The sequence below is a fragment of the Cryptomeria japonica genome, chromosome 6 (assembly GCF_030272615.1).
Source record: "Cryptomeria japonica chromosome 6, Sugi_1.0, whole genome shotgun sequence".
NCBI classification, from domain to species: domain Eukaryota; kingdom Viridiplantae; phylum Streptophyta; class Pinopsida; order Cupressales; family Cupressaceae; genus Cryptomeria; species Cryptomeria japonica.
The window spans coordinates 429,626,852-429,654,095 of record NC_081410.1 but is presented as its reverse complement, the minus strand read 5'-3'; the positions used below and the strand labels follow the sequence as shown (position 1 = coordinate 429,654,095).

The 27,244-nt window shown below is 36.6% G+C and overlaps 1 protein-coding gene across 3 annotated transcripts; it reads right to left on the bottom strand.

Moving 5' to 3' along the window:
• Window positions 1-4,429: 4,429 nt before the first annotated feature.
• LOC131044154 (uncharacterized) lies at window positions 4,430-15,299 on the bottom strand. 3 transcript variants are annotated; one of them, XM_057977424.2, is made up of 10 exons: window positions 14,934-15,299; window positions 12,065-12,225; window positions 10,932-11,880; window positions 8,489-9,354; window positions 8,289-8,363; window positions 7,835-8,015; window positions 7,637-7,732; window positions 7,478-7,544; window positions 7,178-7,340; window positions 4,430-5,922 (listed from the first exon to the last, which is right to left on the bottom strand). In XM_057977424.2, exons 1-10 carry the CDS (start codon window positions 15,000-15,002, stop codon window positions 5,079-5,081), a joined length of 3,471 nt encoding a protein of 1,156 aa, XP_057833407.2. In that variant the 5' UTR covers window positions 15,003-15,299; the 3' UTR covers window positions 4,430-5,078. The 3 variants fall into 3 exon arrangements, with proteins under 3 accessions (XP_057833407.2, XP_057833405.2, XP_057833406.2); XM_057977422.2 differs by having other exon boundaries at window positions 7,637-7,735; window positions 14,934-15,298; XM_057977423.2 differs by having other exon boundaries at window positions 7,637-7,735; window positions 8,289-8,360; window positions 14,934-15,297.
• Between the last annotated feature and the right edge of the window lie 11,945 nt (window positions 15,300-27,244).

Below are 27,244 nucleotides of genomic sequence, written 5' to 3'. Positions count from 1 at the left end.
TCAGAATTTGTTCCTCACTTCATTCTTGAAGTCTTCCATCATCTACTCTACCCTTCGAGGGTTTTTCCTTCTAGACGGCATCTCCTCTTCCGCTCCGGTGAACTGCCTCAACTCGGCGATCTGACTACCGGTTTCAATTGCCTCCCCTTGGCGATCTATTGAACACACATACAACCTGTCTCCATTCGACGATCTGTCTACCCAAAGGAATACCTCAATGTTCGCAAACAACTCTTCCACCAGCCAGTTCATAACCAGCTCTGATACCACTTGATGCAGCCATAACCGGTAAAACCCTCAAAGAGAATCAATCGGCTTATGCAGCAAGAGTAACGCAACAAAAGCAACAAGAAAACATAGCAAGATTACATAAATAGATCATATTATTGCCTTAGAACTTTCAGCAACCAACCGGTTATCATCATACAATCATCATAGAACATCTTGTAGTTAACATGTTACATGCAGGCTATCAGCCAGATACAATCCAACCGGGACTCTAAGAATCAAGCGGATCACTAAATGCAAATCTCAATCCTTAATCTCAATTATGCTTCCTCTACCCCTACAAATGATTACATAATGCCATATTTATACCCACCGGAACATATCTGGGTCAGCCTCATAAGATTAAAGTTACCAATGCAAGAAAATGAAACGTGTAACTAGGTCGGCCCTAAGAATGAACGAAATATTTCCATAAAATAACAACCAAGAAGTGCGATTCAGCAGGAAGGTCGGCCACACGCCAAGAATCGCGTCGGTAATGAAGGAAAACCAACTGGTAAACACAAGAACTGTCCCGAAATTCAAAAATAGTCGATCGGAAGCGATATCTGACCGGAAAAGAATCCAAATGGACTGAAAATCTGTTTTGAGCACATGAACCAGCTTGGAAACCGAAAATAAGATCTGCCACGAAAATCAAGCAACTACTGGTACCAACTAATAAGAACACAGAAAACTGCACAATGAACTAGACAAGAACAAAACTGAAAGGAAATATTTTTGGTTGATGCAAGATTGCTCATCGACCGAGGATGCTCCTGCATCATGTTTAGGAGCATCGTTCCCCATAAGGCTATGTTGTGCACTTTAGCTGATTTGGAATTCATTTATGCATTCTCATTCCATGCTGAGTTTTATTCAGATGTTATTATTATTCACCTCTTGTGCATAATGCTTTAGGGAAAGACACGTGGAAGATGATTCTTATGAGGTGCATGGTGATAGAAGGCTATGAATTGGAGAACAGTAAACTCAAAGTAAGAGAAAGAGTTAATGACAGTGACATCATAATGCAATGAATGAATGATGTATCTGTATAATAATTTGTAATTTTTTTAAAAAAAATTAAATTTTATATTTACACAAATCAATAAGAATAAGGGAAAATGATATTTTATAATCATTTGAAATAGAAATTAGTTTTAAAAATCTTATATTGAAATTTTTTAATTCTATGCATTCTTTGGTTGAACTAATAAAAGAAAAAATTCAATGAATGTAATAGTATCCTCCCTTGATGAGAACTAAAGATCTTGCTTTTTTTTTTTGATAGATATGATTCCTAAGAAAAGACCAAACCTAGGAAGAAAAAAAATAACATCCTCATAGGTTTGGACAATGTGAAAACTTTGAAATATAATACATGAACTATGATGATATGGCTTCCTAGAACATTATTGTGGTTGAATTATAAGTTGCATAATAGAGCTAATGAAAAGGCTCTATATTTTTTTTTCAATTAATGTATGGGATATGGATGTTGCCAAATCACATTACTTACAAAATTGAATATCAATGCAGCAATCCTATGTCTAACAATATGTTAACCTATTGATGTGTAAATAATATTAGATACTATGATAATTCTTATAACGATGGGTAGTTTGAATATGCTCCTCCTTAACATATATTTTCAAATTTTAAATACTTATAGATAAAATGATTTTGCATACTTATTGTCTCATGGATGATAGTATTTTCCCAAAGTGTCCATCAGTTTTTTGTTACATTTCATGATACTAATAACAATTGCTATAGAAGCATACATATGCTATTATAATATACAATCACGTTGTTTAAGTACCTCATAGTATACATGTTTATTCAAGTAAGGCAAACTTGTCAAGTATCGTATAAATTTTGTTAAAGTATCACAATGAACTTGAACGCTCAATTTTAGTAATTGGCTTTTTACATGATGAAACATAATTCACCCACTTTTCCAAAATTCTACTTCATTGATTATGAAAGATAAAAACATTTATCTATTTCTTATTCTCATCAATTATTGCTGCTTTATTTTATACGACTATATTATAAATCCTAGCTAGTTCATGGGTTATAGCTCAACAAGTGGTATCAAAGCACAACCATTATATTTCTTAAACATAAGTTTAAGGTGAAGGAATCTCATGATAATTATCAAAAATGGTTGCTTATCATTCATTTAATTTATCTAAGTACTCCATATTTTGATAAAAATTTAAAAAACCTCTAAATTTCTTAGTATAATGCACCTACTTATAATGGGTATCTATCGCCTTAAAAAACTATATGTGGAGCAAGCTTGGAAAGGACAACCCACTCATTGCTTAATTTTTATGAGCCATTACTATATGTTTAGTAACATGACTAATTTTTAAGAAACATGTCAAATTACTCATACTTATGTTCATGAGAATATCTTACAAACTCCATGCTAATGATCATCAAATTATCTAACTGACTATATTATGGATTTATGAGGAATACAATATACTCATTTACAAATGACAAATGCATATTAAAATATTAGATTTTGTTTTACATCAAGAATTAACTCCAACTGATTGATTGTTGTGTAACTATGATGGTAATTCTATTTATGAATAATCTACATCTATTATTCTTTAATTAGATTAAATACAATAAAACTCAGAATCAATAAAACTCGAGTGTAGTTGAATACTAGCAAAAGTAGCACTTACAAAATGATAACTAGAATTAGTTTTCTCTTACCTGAAACTCTTATTCAAAGAAAAAGAAATAAGAAAGCATACTCATCACGACATCAAATGCGTTAAACCTTGATTACCACACTTATCTTATATAACACATAAAAATGACAAAATAGAAAATCTGAAACATTATAAAACATGAGATTGTGTTTTCTCATAACCATTACAACTATCGCTCCATTTTCTTCATTCATATACTAACGTGGTTCAGCTTCTCTTATTAGACACCAAGAATAAAGACATCTTGATGCATGCGTCCAACCTCTCATAACATTGCATACAGCTTGGAATAATCTAATTCAGAAATGTAACTCTAGCAGTGTTCGATTGGTGTTGAATTCTCTTATTTGACCAAGCTAGATGCTATCGTTGCTTTGAACTTCTTTGTATCACATTCATTGTAACGTGTTGTTGCCTAAGGCCCGAGCCATATAGTTTCCATGTAGGATTCAACTACTAAACCATGGTAGCATTTGACTGAAATGATCAACTCAAGTCTTCAAACTTTTCTTTGCATCTCCCTTTCAGATCGTTGATCATTTGTTCCATTTAGATTGTTTGGTTAATCTGTACATCTGCCATTCAATGCAGGTTAAATTACCTATACAATGAGGAGCCTGACAATGCATGGATTAGACTGAGTTTATGCAGATTTGGCAGACCAGTGAACTTAATATCAAAAAATACACCGAACAAAAAAAAGTTAAAAATAAGAAAGAGAACTTCATTGAAAAATAGCTTTCCTTCAATATAAATTGTCAACCATTTATATTTATAGATTTTACTTACTAATTGGTAATACACTCCAATAAGATGAAGAAGTTGCTCACTATACATTAACAGGAAGAGTAATTTGATCCTGGAAACAAAGGTATTAAATGCACAGCCCACAAAAAATCAAAAACATTGGATGTAAGTATATTGAATGGTAGAAAACAGGACCTAATGATCTCACAACTAAAAATGAAAAATCATTTATCTTTGCTAACTAGAAGATCTTGCAAACTACGTAGAGTCAACTTATGTATGCAGGCAATGCTCTAATGCGCAGTTCTAAAGAGACTTTTTTACCCAGAATGACATCGATTTCAAGCAGGTGTAGACAAAAACACAATTGTAGCTGCCTACAAAATTTGGTACAAATATAAGTAATATTCACTGAGTTCAATGCTAACAACATTCTCCAAAATTTTGAAGAACCTAAAACATTTTAAAAGGATTCTAATGAAATGCGCCTACAAATTGTTTGTGATTATTCATGCAATTGAACACAATGGAGGTTTTGGTTGATTTTGGAAAAAAAAGGCATCTCAGGGTATTAAAACCAGAAAAACAAATTAGAGTGATTTTTAGAAGTGATGCATTCAAAATAATAGCAAACATCAAAATCAAAGTCTTACGAAACAATATATATACAAACAACCTGAAAAAGAAACTTCAGTATTGAATGCCTCAAGTATCACTAAGGCATCTAACATATATTAATTAGTACACACCCTCTGATGGGAAAAATACAATAAATATAACAAGTTGCAGGCCAGGCTTCTGACCAATCAGAAAATTCCACAAAGGAGATTTAGTGTTAATTGCTCCATAAAACTTCAGAATGAGTAGATCATGTAAATCTTACGACATGAATAACACACTGAACAGGAAAAGAATTCAGTGCCAGCCACTAACAAATTCTTGAAAACTAAAAGTAACATCACCTTGCAAACTTTCGACTTTATAAGAGCAAGAACATGTTAGTGAATTCCAGAATAATTCAGCAGCAACAATCCGCAATTGAGACATGCTTCAGCAGCAGCAGTCTACAATTGAGACATGCCGTGTAAAAGACTGCTCATTATGTCATTGCACAAGCTATTTAGGCTAAATAAAACAGAGCCCAAATAAGCATTGATCCCTGATCAGCTAATTTCTAAGCAGTCACCATAATGATGAATTTGGAATGGCATGCATGAAGGCTAGGTCACATCGCTTGAGGGCAGAGTAGGATGTATCTTCTCAGATGTCTGTTATTTTTAATAAACTTGGAAGATTGAACAGCATCAGACCTTTAGTTATCCACAATCAGTCCTTCGCCTGCACATCATCTGGAGTAAGAGGAGGAAATGAAGGCACTGATTGCAGGATAAACTTCCTACCACTCTTAAGGCGTGGAGATGATATTGGTGCCCTCTTTGACATCTCTTTGTGACAATAATTATGTGGAGGAGACACCCTCTTTTGATTAGGCGAGCTTGCCTTCAAACCCCTCATGGGTGAACAATCATTTTTCAGGATGTCTGGAGTGTCATCTTCAGCAGAACCAGATACATCTTGTGAGCGCATGTCAATATCTGATCCATCTGCTAGTTTTTTCCCAACATTGCAAACTGAATTATAAAGTGTGGGTGTCACAGGGGTTGTCTGTGCACTTACAGGAGTCTGCCAGTGGATACTATCTGAGGTACAAACTGGAGATTGTGAAACTGCGTGACCAAAAACAGCGGATGAACCTCCAGGACAAGAACGTCTGCTAGCAAATGGACGACTGTTCAAACTTGAAATTTCGTTGTGCTGCCCACTAAAAGGAGAGACTTCAGTCCCATCTACATTGTTTACAGAGGCTGATGCAGGTCTCAAAGGTGGCTGAAGTGCTGGAGTGAGTGTGCAAATATCAGCAAGACCATCCCATTTAGATGAAAACTGCCCTGAGTTTTCCATCTTTCGAGTGAAGATTGGTGAAGCTAAGGTTTTTGATCCCGCCTGATGATTAAATATAGCAGTGTCATTTCCTTTTGTAGACCTTAGAATCTTTGCTGGAGACCTTGGTGGCTTTGCAGAAGACAGAGATAATGATGGAGACTCTAAATCTTCTGGAGTAAATCGCCGCTTTCCAAAAGGTTTCAATTTGTTCGTTGATCTTCCCTGACTGAACACATCAAGAAATATTTGCATGAAAATTTCTTAAAACTCATGACAAAAATAGATTAAACTAGCTTAGGGGCTACTAGATTGCAGTAAAACCAAGCTTAATCAGTTACAGTAAAAAAATTCTGAGCGTTTAAAAGAAGGTTCAAGTAGTCAAACAAAACATCCTAAAACTGCTAATACATCCATGATTTCTGAGGGCTCTCCTTTGTGTCCATTTTATCGTTTTACAGGTCAACCATTTTATCTAACTATTAAAATGTAATATCATATTATTATTGGCATTAAAGTCCAGCATTTTATAGAAGTATTTGGTTGAATACTGCATTTGCAACTCTGTTTTGGTTTGCTGAATCCTTCCTCTTTTGTCAATGTGACGGTTAATAAGTTCTATCAGGCTCCTAGATAATTTCCCTCTCAAATCCAATCCTTGTAAATTATATTTTACAAAATATTTAAACTGATTACGACAAAGATTCCTGGTTTCCTTCCTTTTTGAAAGTGGTTCAAGAATCACATTAAAAAGTCCTCTGGTGTGATCAAAATAACACCAACTCTGAATTGACAGATAATTAGCCCAATCCTGCCTACGTTTTGATCAGAGCACCAAGGTACATTCATACACTCAACATTGTGGAAGGATTATATAATCATCCATGTCAATTTTCATTGTTCTATTATTAATTTGCTTAAATCGATTAGGCAAAAAATTCTCTGACCTTTCTTCCTTCGGAGGACTCCATGTCCATCAGTGTAGAAAATAGTTATAACAAAGTTAATCTGTATACATATTTGGTTGACCACAGTAATGCTGCCTAAAACATCATCTAGAGATTGTTTTGTCAGTGTGTTTACCAATGTGTTATGAATAGCAGTCAAACATAGCATACCAACTAGCCCCCTCTACTCCTGCTGCCAAGCTTGATTTGAAATAATGACATCGGGTGGACATTTTTCATTCTTAGGCTTCGGAGAAGTAATATTGCTCTACATTTAAACCACCCAAGTGTTTTGCTTCAATATAATTTGGTTAAGGGTTATATTGCAAATAATTGGCACCAGTGGCAACCACTATACTAATTTATTTTCTAATTCGGCCTCACTCAACAACCAACTTTGGTACAGCTAACAGAAATTGGTATAGCATTCCAAATCCATCCCGTCACAGTAAATTGGAGATAATAAACAAGAAATCCCAAAAATGGAGTAATTTTTTCAAAATATTTGAAGAGCAAGTTACATTCGAAGATGCATACCCAACATATTGGAAGGATGGTGTTAGAGGCGAAAGCTCCTTCAAGTGTTGTTGCTCTGACTCCAGAATATCATTTCCATCAACCAACTCAAGCTTTTCTTCTGATGTAGCCTTCTCCCATACCTCATCCTGAGATTCTTTGTCTTCTGTGTCATCTGATCCTCCTGTAGAAGTTGCAAATGAAATTTATCGTTCATGTATAGATTGAGATAATATAATGCATTCGATATTTGAATTATCGTTCATGTATAGATTGAGATAATATAATGAATTCGATATTTGAAAAAAAATCACCAGATACCTTCTTTCTTGCCAAACGTATTTTTACAACCTTCACATCTGCAGCCATCTGAGCAGCCAACCCCTGCCTAAAACAAAAGATACGAACAGCATTTAGAATACACATAAACTACTCTCCAGCCTTTACCCTTAAATTAAGCAATTAATTGAAGATACCTACCTGATAGCATTCACAGTATTTCTTCAGACACATTGATTTCTTACAATTGCAGCCTCTTTTGTGCCTTGCCGATGCTGGAGTCTCGGTGCACTCTTTCTGCTGAAGTAAGGTAGCGAATAAGATAAGAACTCATATATAGTTGAGTTATACTGTAAAGAGAAAACATCAGAACAAAGGAAAACGTTAAGTATTGCTCACCCCATCAGTTGGTGGAGAATCAGCGCCATGAACAATTTTAGGAGCAAAAGCAAGCGGATTACGTGATTCTATCTGCTGCCGCGTGCCAACAACCATATCTGTATACTCAGGTTTGTTAAAGCACTCTTGACATGTGCAGGACTCAACACAGTATACCCCAGCTGCAAAACACTCACAATACCTGCAACAGTAGAAGTTAGAATTTCATTTAAACTTACAATATAAATCTAGCCATGCAAATACCGGAATTGAAAAGCAAAAATCCAAAAAATACACATTTAATTATTTTTTCTTATCTGCTGCATTTAAGTGGTACATAGAATGTTCTAAATTGCAATTTGCTTTTCTTAAGTGCTAACCCATAGACCTTCATACCAACGTTCAAAGTTCCAAGACAAAATGAAAAAAACATAGGAACCAAATAATAAACCCACTCTAGTGCACAAAGACTTACAATTTAAGGCATTTTGACTTTTTACAATTGCAACGTTTGCAGCCTTCTTTATCCCCAGTTGTAGCAGACTTTCTTCTGGGCATTCAAGAAAAAGTTAAAACTGAAGTAAAGAATGCAAAAGTGACTTCAAGATTATCTAGACAATAAAGCATTACAAATTAAGGCAAATCTCTGTAAAGTTGATGAAATCCTCCAATTACCTTTTCTTTTTGGGACTGCTCTGATTATACTCTTCCCCTATGGCAAATCCAGGTTGTCGAGAAATATCTTGTAGCACTGGCCTCTTCTTGTCAAGTGGACTTGGGTTTATATCTTCAGTTTTAAAAGGTTGCCTACATTGCAATGGCTTTATGCCAACTGTTAGGGATCGGAAACATGTAGTGGATTTTGTGACTCCAATCTGCGTGTTTCCAGAAGACTGCACCTCCTGTTGATCAATTCTAGTCTTTTCCACAACTGACACGAGCATTCCAGGAGACATGCTTGTATTTGTTGATAACGAAATATTTCCACCTGAGCTTACAGGAATTAGAGAACTTGCTCGACTGTCACCTGGACCCTCCTTCACTCCAGACGAAGTTAGCATTCCCTGCATGCCAGCAGCTCCCTTTGAAGTTGTTAGCAGGCCCACTCCACAATTTAATGACATTGAAGAGGCAAGGCTATTCAAATGCAGACCAATCCCAGTTGGCATACCCACTGACATAGAAGAATGCCCATTATTTCGAACAGAGCTGTCAGACTTGTCTGAGTTATGCTCAGAAGTTTTATAAGAGCAAGATGACAACTGTCCAACAGATAAAGATTTGGAATTTCTCCCATTATCTGTGCCTGCGTCTCTCTTATATACTACAAGTTGCTTGCCATCAGAAATCGCAGTTCCCTCACATGACATTGATGGTGAAGTGTTCTTTCCAGAATCATTATCTGTGGTTACCAACGCTCCTGGTTTAGGCAATAAGTTTGTTGCATTCCATGAGCCATTAGCCAAGTTTCTCCTACGAGCTTCTGATGCTTCAAAGTCTAAGCAGCGCCTACGCATGCCTCGTTGTGGTTGATTGACATTCTGTACGTGAATTAAAAAGATTAATCAGAGTTTTGAGCCTTGGAATTTTGTATGTAACATGCACAAGCATTTCATGGCTAAATAAATCCATTTAAGAAGCATCAACATTTCTTACTTGCCACTGGATACACAAGTGTAACAAGCATTTTTAAGTTGGAAGCAATCAGAACTCCACAAAGAGGAATTATTTAGAGTACCCTTCGGTTTTAGCAACAGTGCATTTGTTGATTCTTTTCAAGCAAATGCCCAGTAATCTAAGACAAAGAGCATACCTTAAAATATAACTGTCGTGGATATAAATATATTTCTAGATGTTCAGAACTGAAAATTCATGCAAGAAAATAGACCGTCAAATCTTGAAAGAAAGAAGTCTACATCTTGAACACCATTTTTTCATATAGATACATCCATACTCAAATAAATTTATACAGTACAGGTGTTTATTAAATGCCGGAGCCAGAATAGTGTTTTGAGTAAGGCCACTTTTATAAAAGGTAAGGATGCAAGTCATATACCTCACCATTATATACCTAACATTTAGGTGAGATTTACAAAAATCATGTGATCTGTAAACTAGTAAAGATATTCCTCAAATATCTCACCAACTACTGAACTCAGCTAGCATGAACAAGAAATGGAACAAATCAAGAATGAAGATGCATGTGTCCCAGAAAAACCCACTTCTGGTTAAAAATCCCACAACTCGGCACAATCTCACTTAACAGTACTTCAAAATGACAATTCAAAGAGATCTCGGCCCTTAGGTTTATCAAACACGACTAGTCTGGCTCTAAAACAACCTACATGAACTCTCAGATTAATTCCCCTGCGTTTGCTGGTATGACAGTCCTCAAACTCGAGTTCACAACAAAAACCTCCAACTATAGTGAATTTATATACCTGTTTGTTACCCAATTTGTTTCAAATTCTTTTTTGTTCTTTTTTTCTCATAACTTGTCTTTGAATAAAAAGCATTCCCATCTTGGATAAGAATTTTTTATGATATTCAAGTTTTTTTGTAGACAACATTCCTTGTAAACTATTTTTGTAACAGAAAAGTGAAAATTCACAAGAAATCAAAACATTGGCAAAACAAGATGGAAAATACAAGATGCAGTAAAGCTAAGAAACTTAAACGGCCCACTGAAATCTAGGCAAAGATAACACAATATAAGAATGCTCTCTTCAATACTAAGTAGGCTTCTCGGTGGACCGCACTCTATAAAAACTAATTAAACTCAAGCTAGCATTGCCAAACAGAGGTAGACAAATGCCATACTCCTGTTCAACCTTTCTGATATAAAACATGTTTCCTACCCTGAAGTTGACATCTTATGACCGGAGTCTACAAAAGGAGACTCATATTAGTGAGAGGTAAAATAAAAACATGGATAATTGCCCATACTTGGTGATAGCCAATGCATAATGATTCTGATAAGAGAGCAAAAGGAAATTTTAATAGACACCAAAGCAACAGATGAAAATCAAGACAATAAGATAAAGGGTAATGCAATGTTTATTTATAGCCATCAACAATATTCTCAAAATTATTAAACAAGAAGATCAGAAACTTCTACCTTGTATATACAGGATGTGTGTTCCATTGGTCGGTTTAGTTCAGTGTCGGTCTTCACATTGAGATTGCTGCCTGAGTTTACATCTTGGAAAGAGTTATGGGGAGGTTGTGGGGTACCGTCATAGTCCCCATGTCCACCAACCTGGTTAGAACAATTTGCTTGGTCCTTCAAATCCTTTTGAAACAAAACATTTGAAGGATCTGTAGATGATGCCTTCTGCCACCCTTCAATCGAGCCGTTTGATTCTTTTGATAGAAGGAATGCAAAAGCACTTGCTGTTTGGTCCACCATATTTTCATCATGGTTAACACCTTCTCCTGAATCTTCACAATCATTTGTAAACATTAGTGCATTCGAATGATTTGCATCCACATGTGACCAGACATTTGGAATTTCTCCATTGCTGTTTTGATCAATATGCTGTAGATCTCTAATATCTGACATTTTCAAACTCTGCTCCAAATTTGAAGATAAATCTTCCTCATTTCTTTGTGATACCTCAGCTTTGGGATCCCTTTGATTAGCGTCCAAAAATTCCTCAGATGATTTTGACTGTGAAATGACTTCCATCTCTTTCATCTCCTCACATCGACCTGTAATGGTATCTTCCAGCTTATCTGAACCCATGAACAAAGCTTCAACCAATCCAGGAGATTGCGGCTTTGAATAATGCTTAGACGAATCTACTGTATAGTGTCCTTCTTCTGGTGGATCAGCCAAGAACTGTTCCACAATCTTTGATGGACTACAGCCAGGAAACGTGGCCATGCTCTTGTCATCACGTTTTATTTTGTCTGACGAAACTGAATCGAGATTTGTAACCTGACGTGCAACAGGACTGAGGAAATTTGGCACATCACAATCAGACACAGGCACAGCAAAGTCTTTAACTTTCACACAAGATGTGTTAAATGTTTTGTTTTCTTCTCCTGTGTCTTTGGGGGAAGCCCTGTAGTTGAACAACAAACATAGCATAAATAACGTCTAATATGAGATTAAGGATTGAAACGTTTTTCATAGTAATATTTATAATTTTATAGATGGAATTTCAGAAATAACCTTCCTCAGAACTAACCATATTTGACCTATCATGCTTGGTAGTGCTAGCTGTAAAATTGACCTGCACACATTACCTTCTCAAGAAATTTAACTCCTTCTGGGAAGAAACGCGTGGAGAGGTGAAGACGGCTGGTGGAGGAGGGAAATGAAGTTCAGAAAATGTCTGTGCCACATGTGCTGATTTAATCGGCTTAATAGGTGAAAGGTTAGACAAGTAAGTGAAGAATGGTGAGCCCTGCAAAAGAAAAGCAAAATTATTTAATATCTCTAGCAACACTAGTGAAAAAAAAAAACCAAAAAACAATTAAACATTTAACTGCTAGACAGGAAAAATCTGTTACACACTGGTTCTCTTCAACAGCAATCATTACAAATACCAACAAACTGCCAAATAATCTTTGAAAAGAAGATTGAAAAAATTATGAAATTAAAGAAAAAAAGAGAGCTTGACAGAAACCGTGCTTCTTTAAAATTCCACAACATACCTTCCTAATGATGACATCTAATGACACCACATTCAAAAGCGCCGTGTGAAATACAAGGATTAAGGATCACTCAATTTGCATAGAGTAGAAAACCAAGGGGAAAAGGAGTCAGTAAGTTTGTTTGTCGAACAGATTATTCGTTCATTTTGCTTAAAGCCATGCCAGTTTTACTGACCCACCCCAAGAAGAAAATGTCAAATTGACATACTCTTCTTTACCATACAAAAAAACATTAATCATTATTTCAGTTTCTACAAAATTATACAGCTTTAATAATCCTGGGACTGCTAAATAATGCAGATACTTTGGATCATGACCTTTAACCAGTGAAGAAAAGCCATACTATATAACATCACTAAACCCCAAGAACTTGGATCATGACCTTTAACCAGTGAAGAAAAGCCATACTATATAACATCACTAAACCCCAAGAACATGAGCCCCATTTAATTTTTGGTCATTAATTCCATCTCTGGAGGACCAAAATAGAATATTCAATAATTCAATAATTCAATAAACTCAAATGATATTATATTGTATCCACAAAAGCTGTTGTCTCAAACACACCAAAATCACCAATTCAATCCTGAAGCAACAAGACTTCAAAGACCGGAGCCGAAGGACAGTTTTATCCCAGCAAAAAAGAGATGCAAATTACACAATGATTGCAAGATTTCAAATGTAAGGTAAATTTGTAGGCACTGCAAGTTATAGCTAGAAAAACACCTTGCAAGAATAAGAGGATGAACCATACAACACTTACGAATCCAAGCTCAAGTGGCAACAATGCACAAGGCCAAACAACAAGAACTCATTTATCCTATTCAAAAAAACCTCAACCCCACCATCTGCTTAATTGAATGCCCTCTGTGGCAATAGGGCATAGGATTAGAATACCAGATACGAGCTTCACAATCCTTAGCCTAATGTTCCCACTTAACACTCTTATATAGTACAGAACTACCCATAATCCATGCCCTCAACATATAACAACCACCCTCAGTCCAACTTCTAAAATCTAACTTACATCGAGTCCTAAGACACTATTAATGAAATAAAACCCTACATAATTAAAACTTCGCAGCCCATGATGAATATCCTTGATCATATAAGCAATCCTGATTCCAACTTCTGAAATAGAAGGAGAATGCAATTTGAAGGTAATGTATATGGAATAGTCTGTGGGAAAGAACTCCCTAAACCATGATCCATACCCTTGGTCATACAAAAAAGTCCTACGTTCAACTTCAAGGACAAAAATTATGATGTGCCATGCAGTCAAGAAGGAATGAAACATGGTAAACTACAGGTAAATGGTAAAGAACTGTCCCAACCATAATCCAAAACCTAAACCACATGACGTAGCAAAGAACCACCATAGTCATGATCCAAACACTCAATCATGTGACCTAATTAATAACCACCATGGCCACGCTCCATACATCAATCACATGATGTACTAACTACCAGGACGATGATTCATACTAGCAATCACGTATCATCCTAAAGAACCACCAGGGCCATAATCCATATTATCAGCATTGATCACATGGCAGCACAATCCATGTGATATAGTAACAAAGATCCACAACCTCGATCATGAGACCTACTATAGAATTATCAACAGCACAATCTCCTTAAGATGTGATAAACCAAAGAGGTACCCAGGTCATGATCAGCACCCTCAACGATATGGCAGTAGTGTAAAAAGTCGGATGGACCAGCGAGGGCTCAGAACGTAAGCACGCTTCAGGGCAGCCCGCCACCAAGCTATTGTCCCTCTTCGTGTTAAAGATTTGATGGAATGTGGATTTACCTTTAAACGACCCACCAAAATTCCAAACTGCTGAGGGCATATATCCTGTATTCTGAATAGCCACTCTCTGGATCTCAAAATATACATTACTTTATAGTCCCAGCATACCGGCTGCTTCATACCCCCCACACGCAGTAGGATGGACTCCAACCAAGCCGTCGGCAACACAAGACCAAACAATTCAACTCCCTGATCTCATTCAAAACCTGGCCTCCTAAACAAAAACCAAGAATGTTATCCAACCCACTCCATTAAAAGCCAAAACACAGTCCAAGAAAAAAACATGTTGCAAGGAAAAGTGCCCCGGTCAACAAACAAAGCTAAAACACAGACACACGAGCTCTGAGCAAGCGTGCGCATCAAAAGAATCTTACTTAACAGGGGTTTTTAACCATCCACGCTCTATCTTAACTACAATCTTTAAAAATGTGCAAGTCCAGAACAAGAACAGGGCCAGCTCAAGCTCCATGAGACAAAACACAATGTGGGTCCAAACTCCATGTCCAGGCATTTCCCCTCGCTATAAAGATTTGACAAGCGGGACTCTAAAGATTTGACAGAGCGGGACTCGAACTTGCAACAGTAAGCACTCGAATTACCAGAGGGAGCGTGCAGAGAAACACAAGAAACCATCATTCGTACCTGGACGGCAGAGGAGGGAGTGTTGATATTCCTATCCGGAGAATCCAAGTCCGTATTCATATTTTCCATCTAACAAAAACACGCAGATCTCTTCTTCCCTCGCATGAAAACAACCCAGCCTTATCTTGTTCATACCACTCAAAACCACAGCGTTAAAGCCGAAACCTGTCGACCAGAGATCTAAAGGATCCCCGGCATTGCCAAAACGAGAGACAAGCGGCGAGACGAAATTAAAACATAATGGTTTTTTCTTGGTGTTGTTTTGTGAGCTGTGGAAGGCGCGCAAGTGTGTACAGATAATTCAGGCGAGAGGGGCGGGAAGAAAAAGAAGCTTATATCTACGATGTCAATAACTTGTCTCTGTATTCGTATAATCTACCCATGCGTATAAAGGTATTATAACCCGTGAGAGTTTGCGTGTGGCAGCCATGATTACTCTCTTTACTTATCCACTCCCTTGTGCAAGATTAGCAGTAATTAAGTTGTGTTGAGCATTGAGCTAACGAATAACTCCCCATTGCCCACGTCGTCCTGTTGTTGTAAGGGTCAACAATAACTTTTTGGTTTATTATGGCCTCCAAAGTCAAAATGTACAAGTACACATGGGGGACTAGTTTAGTTTTTTTCATAAATATTCGCAAACCTGCTTAACCGCGCCAAAAATATTTTTGTTGGGAGAATAAGTCGATGATGTATTCGAGGTGAGAGCTCTCCTCCTTCCTTTCAAAGTTGGTCAAGAGGACATGAGGGATTCTTGTCCATCTAGGCATCTTTCCATGGAAAGAGTTAGATTTTTATGGAAAAAAATATTGGAAAAAAAAAAGTGTTTATTATAATTTAAAAGAGGGATGTTGTACTATTTTTTTACAAATGGGGTAGAAGGGAATCATGTTTAGGTATAGTGAAGTTTTAAATAGAAATAAAAAGAGATCAAATTGTTAAGAGTTGTAGAATTAGCAGGGGGCAGTGGTAATTTATGATTAGAGGATTTGTCGAGTCATCTAAGAGGTTCTAAGTAATAAGAATTTGCTTTCACTGTCATGACTTTTCCTTTTAGATTATTGATTCATTATGTGTTTATATTAGCTTAAATGATTAGCTAATATTATATGCAACGTTGGTAATTACAAATTGCAAAATGGTAAAACCATTTTAGGTTTGATTATTCAAGGTGTTTATTCATGTAATTCAGATTTTCAATTTGGTTTATAATTTTATCCTTTATGAGAGTGCTAATTTTTGGATTTGTATGTGTCATAAATGGACAAAAAAACTCCACATAAAACATTATACTTATGTGAACTCTACCACGAGATAGTTTCTAGGAAGGTAATAGTAGTTATTGTAGTTTGTTCTAGTCCTTTGAACCTATTTTGTGGTTAATTGCCTATGTCAATTTGGGACTCGTTATACTTATGTGAACTATATTACGAGATAGTTTCTAGGAAGGTAATAGCATAGTTTGTTCTAGTCCTTTGAACCTATTTTGTGATTAACTACCTATGTCGTGTTGGGACTAGCAAGAATCTAAAAGCAAATACCAAACCACAAACCATTAGCAAACAAAGCCAAATGAATGATTATGGAGCTAAGTAAAATGTATAAACTAAGATTGCATATATAGGCAAGCAAGTCGGGTAAGAATGTAGGAAACAACTACTTATTGCCCTTCCAAGAATGGAACACTTGTGAGAAAAGTGTCATATGCTCATGCAAGTGGCAAGCCAAGATGCAATAAGTGTCTCCGAAAGGGAGTACACATGTCTTAATTAGATTAAGTGAGACAAAAGACTAAAATGCCTAATTAAACTAAAGCTTATGTGTGAATAGGTTTATACTAGTAAAGGTGATATCCTAACTAGGCAAATAAAGACACTTTTTACCGTAACAATTATTAGTTTGATTTGGAATGCTTAACAATGTATGTAATATGTATATAAAGGATCGAAAGAAGCAAAGCAAAATTGTATCCTTCTTAACTTTAATGGTGTTGCAAAAAGCAATCTAGGTAATGTTGGGGCAAGCTTTATGGTAATAGACAAAATGGGAAAAAAAATTAGGTGGCTCTTTGGGTAATAAAACTAATAACTTTGTGGAATGGTCAACTCTTTCATTACAAATCCATCTAGGTATTTTTGTGTGGAAAGAATCAAGTTTCCTTTTTAGAAAATGAGTGTTTGCTATATTATAAAATAGGGATGTGTTGATTCGAATAAAGGGGTAGAAGGGAATCATGTTTAGGTAGTGAAGTTTTAAAAAGATTAGAGGATTTTTCCAATTATCCAAGAGGTCTTCAATAATAAAAATTGGATTCCACTATCATGAGCTTTCCTTTTAGACTTGATGAAGTTAAGCTATTTGATTATTTGTTTATATTAGCTTGATATGATTAGCTAACATTATGTGCAAGGTGGGTACTTGTGAATTGCAAAGTGGTTAAACCATTTTTTGGTTTTATTCTTCAAGGGTTTATTTGTGTCAATCATAATTTCAATTTGGTTTATAATTTTATCATTTATAAGGGCACTAACTCTTGGATTGATAGTTGTCATAGAAGGACAAAAAACTCCAAAAAAAAATTATACCACTTGTGAACTGGGTCACAAGATAGCTTCTAAGAAGGTTATAGTAGTGATTACAAGAAGCAAAACAAAATTGTATACTTATAAACTTTAATGGTGTTGCAAAAAGCAATCTAGGTAATGTTGGGGTAAGCTTTTCTTTTAGGTGGCTCTTTGGTTAATAAAACAAATAACTTTGTGGAGTGGTCAACTCTTTTGTTAGGGATACAAGCCTCCATAGGAGAGAGATATAAAGATGAGAATAGGAGATTCACAAATAGTTATCATTTCAATCATCAAAGGCGATAACTTAAATTGATACTGTAAGAAAAATGGATAAGGAAAGAAAAAATAACATCCTGCAAAATTTCTCATTATCATGTGGAATAAAATAGAGCAGCTAATTTTTTTGTCAATTTTGGTGCTCCTTAACTTTTTCTCTCTCTTTGAATGTAAATATGGTATGATTGGTAATCTCTTAATGATATCATAATAAACAATATTGAATAACTAGATACAATGTGTCTTATTGTGTGGAGAGTAATTGGAGGTGGTTGGTGGCAACATTATGTGTAATGTACTCTTTGAATGTTTCACAATTGTGTTTGTAGGTGTTTGTAGTGTCAAAAATTGCATACCCTTTCAATTCCACATTGCGTAGTGTCCCCTCTTTAGCATTTGAGATAAGACATTCAAATTGCAAATTGTTAGCACCGAAATCTTCTATTTTTGGCAATTTTATTATTTTTCAACTTTCATCAAATGAAAGTGCAATGCTTGGATGTTTGCGCAATTTGTTAGTGTCTTGAGCACAAAATTTTATGATGCCAATGGTCATTGGAGCATTACCTTTCTATGGATATTCCAAAATTAATGCTCTTGCATGCAATCACATTGAATAAAATCAATCCAACTTCCCATTTTAAAAAAAATGAAGTTAATTTTTTACTCTCTCATGTCTTCAACTCTATAAATTTTTATATAATCTTTCTCTTCTTGTATACATGGAGTGAATGGTGAAAATGTTGTTGATTTTAAGGTAGTGCTCGTTAACCACGGGCAAACATTAGATCTATTGCCTTCCCAACCATAGACGATAAGCTCTTATCGTCACCCCCAAGCACGCTACATAAATTTCTCACCATCAATTGATCTGCTTGTACATGAATTCGATATGCCTGATTATGATCGAACTTGTTGTCTAATCTCAATTCCATAGAGGGAAGACCACGTCCATATATATCCGTCGAAAGGAGATATCCAAGAGTCGGCTCTCATCAAGGAGGCACGACCTTCATGAAGCATCGCATGCCTTCAAATGAGGGGTGGTGGACTTTAACCAAAAGTCGGCCCCTTTGAAATAAATCTGATAAGTCAAACTCGATAATGTATGTTTAATCATTAAACCTGATAATGCATATGTGACTTAATAAAGATATTAAAGGATTAATATAAGTTGATAGATTCATCAAATGTGTAAGGCCAATAGGCCATTCACACATTTGATCTTGTTGAGTCGGCCTGTAGGATTTCTATCGATGCTATATCATCGACACTCCCTCTTAGCCAGGGAGGAATCCTTCTTAATCTCTACAAGTCACATCACCTCGTCGATGACTAACATAATGACTACACTCATGTGAATGAAAGAAGCTTATCACCTCATCGTGATAGCATATCACCTCATCGTGATGTTTGACCACAATGGCTACTCCCAAATGGTGAATACACACAAATGCTAAGTCATGGAGTCTCTCACATGACATCCACCATACCTACTTGCAGAGGGTGGAACAAGGGCTAGAACCTCAAACTTCTCTCACTGAGAAGAATGCACAACAAGGGTTGATACCTCAAACTTCTCTCACAAAGAAGAATGCATAACAAGGACTGATACCTCAAACTTCTCTCACAGAGAAGAATGCATCTCCACCATGCCTACTTGCAGAGGGTGGATCCACCAAGCCTACTTGCAGAGGGTGGAACAAGGGTTGGAACCTCAAACTTCTCTCACAGAGAAGAATGCACGACAAGGGTTGATACCTCAAACTTCTCTCACATAGAAGAATGCATAACAAGGGTTGATACCTCAAACTTCTCTCACAGAGAAGAATGCATAACAAGGGCTGAAACCTCAAACTTCTCTCACAGAGAAGAATGCATCTCCACCATGCCTACTCGAAGAGGGTGGATCCACCATGCCTACTCAAAGAGGGTGGATCCACCATACCTACTTGCAGAGGGTGGAACGAGGGCTGGAACCTCAAACTTCTCCCAAAGAAGAATGCATTAACAAGGGATTGCACCTCGAACTTCTTATAGGAAAAGAACTCATTAACAAGGGATTGCACCTCAAACTTCTCTCTCACAAAGAAGAACTCGTTAACAAGGGATTGCACCTCGAACTTTTCTCTCTCAGAGAAGAACTCATTAACAAGGGCTTTCACCTCAAATTTCTCCATCATAGAGAAAAATGCATTAACCAAATCTCCATGATGACGTGGCTCCCTCTGAAGCTGAAATGCCAGGCTCCCTCTGAAGTTGAAATGATAGGCTCCCTCTAAAGCTGAAAAACAAGCTCCCTCTGAAGCAAATATCAACCTTCTGATCTCTTCGTCCAAGGTTACTTCTGACGATATTTCAGACTCCCTCTAAATGTTGATTCTTTGTTTGCAAAGAAATGCAAGCAATCTTCCTACCTTGAATAGAGATTCGTTAGTGCCTAAACCTTGGGTAGAGGGACCACCAATGAAAAGCATAATTATTGCAGCAGTGCCAGGCACACAAGCCCCAACCAGCATCGCGGCCATGTTGAGAGCAGTGCCAGTACAACGTGCAGCTCTTGCATCCATTTGCGTCGCCCACAGATCCTTCTGCAACTCTTCTAAAACCAAATTCAAAGTGAATTCACACTAGGAAGTTGGCAACAAGAATCGGGCGATGCTCTGAGAAGAGAGGTCATCCTTGACATTGATTACATCGTCAGCTAACTTGCAGATGGCGTCAAGCATTCTATCAATATGCTGTCACAAATTAGGATTGGGAGCAATACTAGACTTACTGAGCCAATAATACCTGACCATGCAGCCCTCGTCTGGATTGGCAATCGAACTAGCCTCAAGCTCTTCCAAGGCCTTAAAAGCGCTTTGAAACTTGGGTTCCATCACCTCCACGAATTCATCCGTAAACCAGATTCGACTGACATTGATATACAATCCCATCTCCTTCTACTGATAAAGCCAATCCAAGTACCCATTCCACAAGGTTGCGGGCTCCATCTCTAGCCCTTTCTTCTTCAAAAAAATTATATCGAGCACAAAAACCTCTCCAACCACAACAACCCGAGTTCGAGTCACAAGTCAACATCTTTCAACGCTGACAATGTCGAGCTTTGAAATCTTGGACGAAATCCTGTGACTGGGCAACAAGCAACATTTTGCACAGGACAGGTTGTTGTCTACGTTCCCCCATGAAACTTCAGACGAAAAGGATTTTGGGTCATCATACTTGTTCTCGAGGCTTAGGGAGACTTGATCCCCTGATTGCCACCTGATTTGTTTAGACGCCTGACCGTCGCCACTATGAAGGGTGGAGGTCAGTGAGTGTAATCGTTGCACTATCCTCTGTAGTCGCATTTCGATCTGGAAGAGATCATAAATCTGTAATTATTTCTGATTGAATTTCCCTCGAGGGCACAGGATCTACCTTCAAGCAGTTAGGCTCTATAGAAGGAACCTAGCTTTGATACCATGTTGATTCTAAGGTAGTGCTCGTTAACCACAGGCAAACATCAGATATATTGCCTTCCCAACCATAGACGATAAGCTCTTATCATCACCCTCGAGCACGCTACATAAATTTCTCACCATCAATTGATTTGCTTGTACATGAATTCGATCTGCCTGATTATGATCGAACTTGTCGTCTAATCTCAATTCCATAGAGGGAAGACCACGTCCATATATATATCTGTCGAAAGGAGATAACCAAGAGCCGACTCTCATCAAGGAGGCATGACCTTCATGAAGCATCGCATACCTTCAAATGAGGGGTGGCAGACTTTAACCAAAAGTCAGCCCCTTTGAAACAAATTCGATAAGTCAAACTTGATAATGTATGTTTAATCATTAAACTTGATAATGCGTATGTGACTTAATAAAGATATTAAAGGTTTAATATAAGTTGATAGATTCATCAAATGTGTAAGGCCAATAGGCCATTCACACATTTGATCTTGTTGAGTTGTCCTGTAGGATTTCTATCAACGCTATATCATCGACAAATGTGAATCTAAATAAGATGAAACCAATGCAATCCAAGATCCAAAACCCACATTCACACAATCATGAAATGAAGCCTAAGATCTATGCACAAACCACAGGATAAACAATAATACTATGGCAAGGACCTTGGATTTATACATTGTTACATGATACTTGCTTTAATACTTGATGTAGATTTGATTTTTAGATTTTGAAGCATAAATTTGATATCACCGTGATAGTTGAAGGCTTGATGTTTGATAATGGATATTTGATAGATGGTTAGCTTTCTTAATTAATGCTTGATAATTGATATTTGATAATTTGACAATAGTGTAGGTGCTTAAAAGTGCTAGCTAGGGAGAAATGAATGAGTCAATGTCTTATGTATATGCCTCACATAAGACTTGATCAATTATGGGGATTCATTAGAAATATCAACGAATGAGAAAACTCAAGAGAAGGTAGGACCTATAATGCACATGGATTGATGGGGTGGAGGGATGAAGAAGGGTGTAATGCATAAAGGAAATGAATAAAATATTTATTTTATTTATTTGAGGTGTGAAATTTGCTTTATTTAATTTTGAGAGGAAAGTGTTGGCTAATTAAATAACATTTGGAAATTATTTAATTATAGAGGACCAAAAGATGAACTAATTAAATAATTAAAAATTATCTAGTTAATAATAGAAGGAAAAGGATAGGGGATGACCCCGCAATGCAATGGTAGTTTCATGCATAGCATAGTTGCTACGTCCTTGGTCGACTGTCAACGGGGGAGGAAGGAAATGAGAGATTAGTTGGATGGTGTGGATTGAATTGTGCTGCCATGCTCAATGAAACAATGAAAGATGAATATTGCACGGAGGGAGAAAGGACGAGCCCCACATGTGCAACTATTTGTAGGCAGGATTGATCAACATCACAACCACTTTCCTCGTGCAACAAAACACATTCCCACATACCATGCAATAGGAGAGGAGATCAGGAAGAAGAGTACCTTGCATGCAACATTAGAGAAATAGAGGTAACCCTCACGCACGGGATGGAGTGATAAGGAGATAAAAAAATTGTGTGGGGGATGGAGTGATGAGGAGATAGACACTTGTGCACAGAAGATGGAGAGATAAGGAGATACTTGCACATGGAAAATGAAGAGACAAGGAGATACTTGTGTGTGACAATGAAGAGATAAGGAGACACCTGCACATGGTAACAGAGAGATAAGGTGTCACTTGCATGAGGAAGATGAAGAGATAAAGAGGTGTGCAATGAAGAGATAAGGGAGTTGCCAAGCATGGACTATTAGGATGGCAGAGGAGAAATGCTATACATCTTCGAGGATGAGGTACCTCAAAAATGTGTCCTCGCTAGTTCATAGCTCTAGTCAAAAGCATTAATGGCTTTGACCCTTACCGTTAAAAAAAATAGAAGGCAAAGCATAATGAATTAATTTAATAATAAAAATTATTTAATTAATATGGACAAGTGAAAACTTGGTAACATGACAAGATGAAAATGCTTTAGTCATTTTTAGATGTCTACACACAAAAAGCTTTCTCTCACTTTGATGACATTTTCTTGAAGTGGGATTATGAAGAACAACATTTCCCTTAGAATATTTTTAAATATTCTAGGCACGACCTTATTATATATTTGTAGTGTCATCAAATTGCGACCCTAGCAATTTAAGACTGCATTAGGGTCCTCACGCATGCGAACTCGAATCCTCTAGCCTGATCGGAGACCAAAGAGTGCTCAGCTTACAAAAACAGGTTCTTCCTTGGCCTTTGCATCACCTCGACCACATTTTTTCTCGGAGAAAGGGGTGGGACAGGGGTGTGGTGCCCTTTTCCTCCCAAGATAGGGGCATGGCGCCCCTGTCCCTGCCCTATTTTAGGGCAAGACATTTCTTAGAGAATATCTTGTGGGTTGTGCCTCGGGCAGGAAACCTCCCTGATGTCGGCCCGTGATAAAATTCAAATCCACCAAACATGTATTTAAGGGGCATTCGTCCTCTCATTTGCATAAGTGGAATAAGTTGGATGAGTAGGAAATTCACAAGCAATCAAGCATTCAAAAACATTCAAGCATTCATTCTTTTCCAGCATTGAGCATTCTCAAGTCTCCATTCAAGGCTCGGTGTTGCATTCAAGTCAAGGATCCAACCATTGAAGAGGAGATTGATTTCAACATACCATTCCACACAAGCATTTCTATCAACATTGCTACTACAACTTCCCTTGAGGTAATTTACAATTCATTCTTTTATCTACTTGCAAGTACTTTCTTTCATTACTTGGCTAATTCCAAAACTGGGGTCTAACCTAAAGGCAAACCCCCAATCCCAACCCCTTTTCCTCTCTTTTTTGTGTGTAGGTTACAGGTGTGCAGTTGTACTTTCGGATTCAGGCTTCATTTGCAAAGGCGGAAAAACCCTTTTCGTTTCACGGATTTTTTGGAGGACCGTGTACATTCCTGCCACGGTCCAGACAACTTTCCGTTAAATTTGCAGGGTGACTTCGTCTTGACGTTTTACTGCCAAATCCAGGTGCACAACTTCATCCCATAATCTGATCTCAAATTATTATCAATTCTTTGTCACTTTTGCACTACATAATCTAATCAATTCCTTACCAAATCAAACAAAGGAAGAAGGGATCATCCTAACATTCTTAATTCATTCAGAATTCAATCTATCATCTTTGTGTGGAGATTGAATCTAGTGAATTATCCCTTATCTTCCTAATGTAATGGTGAAAAGTGCTTGAAGGATAATCAATAGTGAAACTCTCATCTCTCTTTGAGGCAAAGGGTTAGTTTTCCTCTTGATCTATCACTCATCATTTTCCCACCATTACATTTTGGTAAACCCGACATCTTGCATGTTTTTCTTTAAACAAAATTGCCTATTTTTCATTTACAAGTTTCAAATTTCTGCAAACTTAGTGGTTAAATCATTAAAAACCCTAGTTTTTAAAATTAAAATTGAACTTGTGATTTGTAAAAATTGCTTGTGGTTATCTTAGATCTGAAAATTGTTTTGTTTTTCAAATTCAATTTCCTCATTGTCTTGTTCAATTTGCAATTAAAATTTACAAAAATAAGAGGTTACTTGTTCAAACCCTAATTAATTGTTCAAACCCTAATTTTCATAAATCGTCTTGAACTTGTGCAAAAATTGGATTCCAATTTAATTTTCAGATTTCTGATTGTTCTTAGATTTGTCTTCAATCCTACAATTCAAAATTTTAATTTCCCCCCTTTTTCCCAAAATTCAAATTTCAAAATTAAGTGGTTAGGTCATCAAACCTTAATTTTAAAAATTAATTGGATTTTGTGTGAATTTCAAATCAATTTCATTTATATTCAGATTTCTAAACATTTTCCAAGGTGTCCCTATCCATTAGGTTTGACCATTTTCAAAATTGCAATTCAATTCCTCTTTTTTTCAAAACCCTAATAGGGTCCTATTTTCATCTTTGTGCCTTCATTTCGCCCATCTAGAGATTGTAAAATTCACCAATATTTTGGAGTTATCTTTAAAATCATCATAATATCCATCCCTAAAAAATTCGAAAAAAGTTGGTCGGACCATGTGCGTTCTCACCACGGTCCTTGACTTTTTTCCCGAAATTTTGAGAGACTGTTATGACTATATTTAATAGCCTAAATCTAAAAGATTGGTTGATTTTATCGATTTTTGATCCCTCTAAAATTGGAAATACCTTCAAAATTCAACTTGCAACTTTCAAGACAATTTTTAAAATTAAGAGGTTAATTATAGTTTGCCCTGATTTTAAAAATTCTAATTTTAAAATTAAGCGATCTTCCTTTGGTCCTGATTTTAAAATTCCAATTTCCTTTCCTTTTTGGAAATTGTGTCATCCTCTTCCCCAACAGAGTTCAAATTATGTAATCATTATTTTCTTGAATTTTGCATTACTCAACTTTGTAAGCTTTGTTTCACAATTCAAAATTCAAATTTTCCCTCTAGTGCATGAGTTTTACCACTATTAGTCCTACCTATCCCGTCCCTATTAGATGAAGCATTATAATTAAGGCTTCCCAAGGTTTAATTACCGAGGACATGGAGCCTAATTTGGGTGACTTCTTTAATGAGGATCATGTTAATTCTTCCCATCCTAATCATATGCCTATTCACCCCATTAATGAATCCCATGATGAAGAAGAAGCTTTGACTAGGGTTTCTTTAGATCAATTGTCTACATTGGATAATCAATTTGATGGCTTTCAACAATGGATGTCCAAGGAATACCCTAATAGTGAAGCTCTTCCATTAATTGAAGGTCTTAAGTGCATGCTTCAAAGTGATAAGAATGAAATTGATATATTGTGTGGCATTGCACATATTGTTGATTCTAATGTCATGCCTATCAAGAGTTGTGTTGAAACCCTAGGTTACTCACAACCTTCAACACAAGTCAATTCCTCTACTCCTTTGACTAATCCTATGACTAGTATTCCTACTTTCACATCTAACATCATGGCTACTTCAACTCAAAATGTCATCCCTACAACCATAGGTCATGAGGGTAATCCCTCTTCTTCATTTAATCCTCCATCTTTACCTATGTCTTCCATGAGTGTTCCTATTATTCCTCAACCAATCAATGTGACACAAGGGGGCAATTCCTTCAATAGCTTTAATCCTCCTTGAAGTGTCCCTTTTTCTACCCAATCATCACCCATGCCTACTTATCATAACGTCCCACCACCTTATTCTCATTCCATGCCTTCTTTCAACAAAATCACACCACCTTCTCAATCACCTATGTCTAACATGAATTCTTCTATCAAAATGACAATTAACAATCTTGCTCAAATTGTGTCTTCTTTACAACAACAAATTGCTTCTATGAGTTAATCCAAGTTTAGTGTGCCTACCTTTGATGTTGCGAGCCCACTTTCTCTTGATATTTGAGATCCCTCAATTGGAACTCTATAATGGAAAAGGTGATCCTCTTACACATATCAAAACATTTCAAACCTTGTGTATTGATTTTGCTTATGATCAATGATTGCTTGCAAAACTGTTTACAAGAACACTAAGAGATAAGGCCTTACAATGGTATTGCTCTTTGCCTTCTTATTATATCACTTCCTTTCAACAATTAGCAAATGCTTTCATCCAACAATTTCAAAACAACATTGGTCCTAAAATCAATTTGACTGATTTAATGCATTGTAAACAAGGTGTTAAAGAAAAAGTGACTGATTTCATTGGTAGATATAAGCATTTGTGTGCTCAAATTTTTTTTCATGTGCCTGATAACGTTATTCAAAGAATTTTCATTTCTAATTTACACAAAGAAATCAGGGAAAAGTTTCTTTTGTTTGAGTTTACTTCCTTTCTGCAGTTGTGCGCAACACTCCACAATTATCAATTGGATGTGAGTCAAATGGAGCAATCCACTCCTATGGCTTTGAGTGATAAGGGAGAGAGTGTTCAACAACCATTTGC

Bases quoted from the DNA above. Each gene is read 5' to 3' on its own strand.
- LOC131044154 (XM_057977422.2), bottom strand. From the start codon at position 15,002: ATGGAAAATATGAATACGGACTTGGATTCTCCGGATAGGAATATCAAC. The intron at 9,355-10,931 runs GTAGAAGTTTCT...ATTCACGTACAG, and splicing joins ACACATCCTGTATATACAAG to AATGTCAATCAACCACAACG. The intron at 8,016-8,288 runs GTAAGTCTTTGT...CTACTGTTGCAG, and splicing joins AAGTCAAAATGCCTTAAATT to GTATTGTGAGTGTTTTGCAG.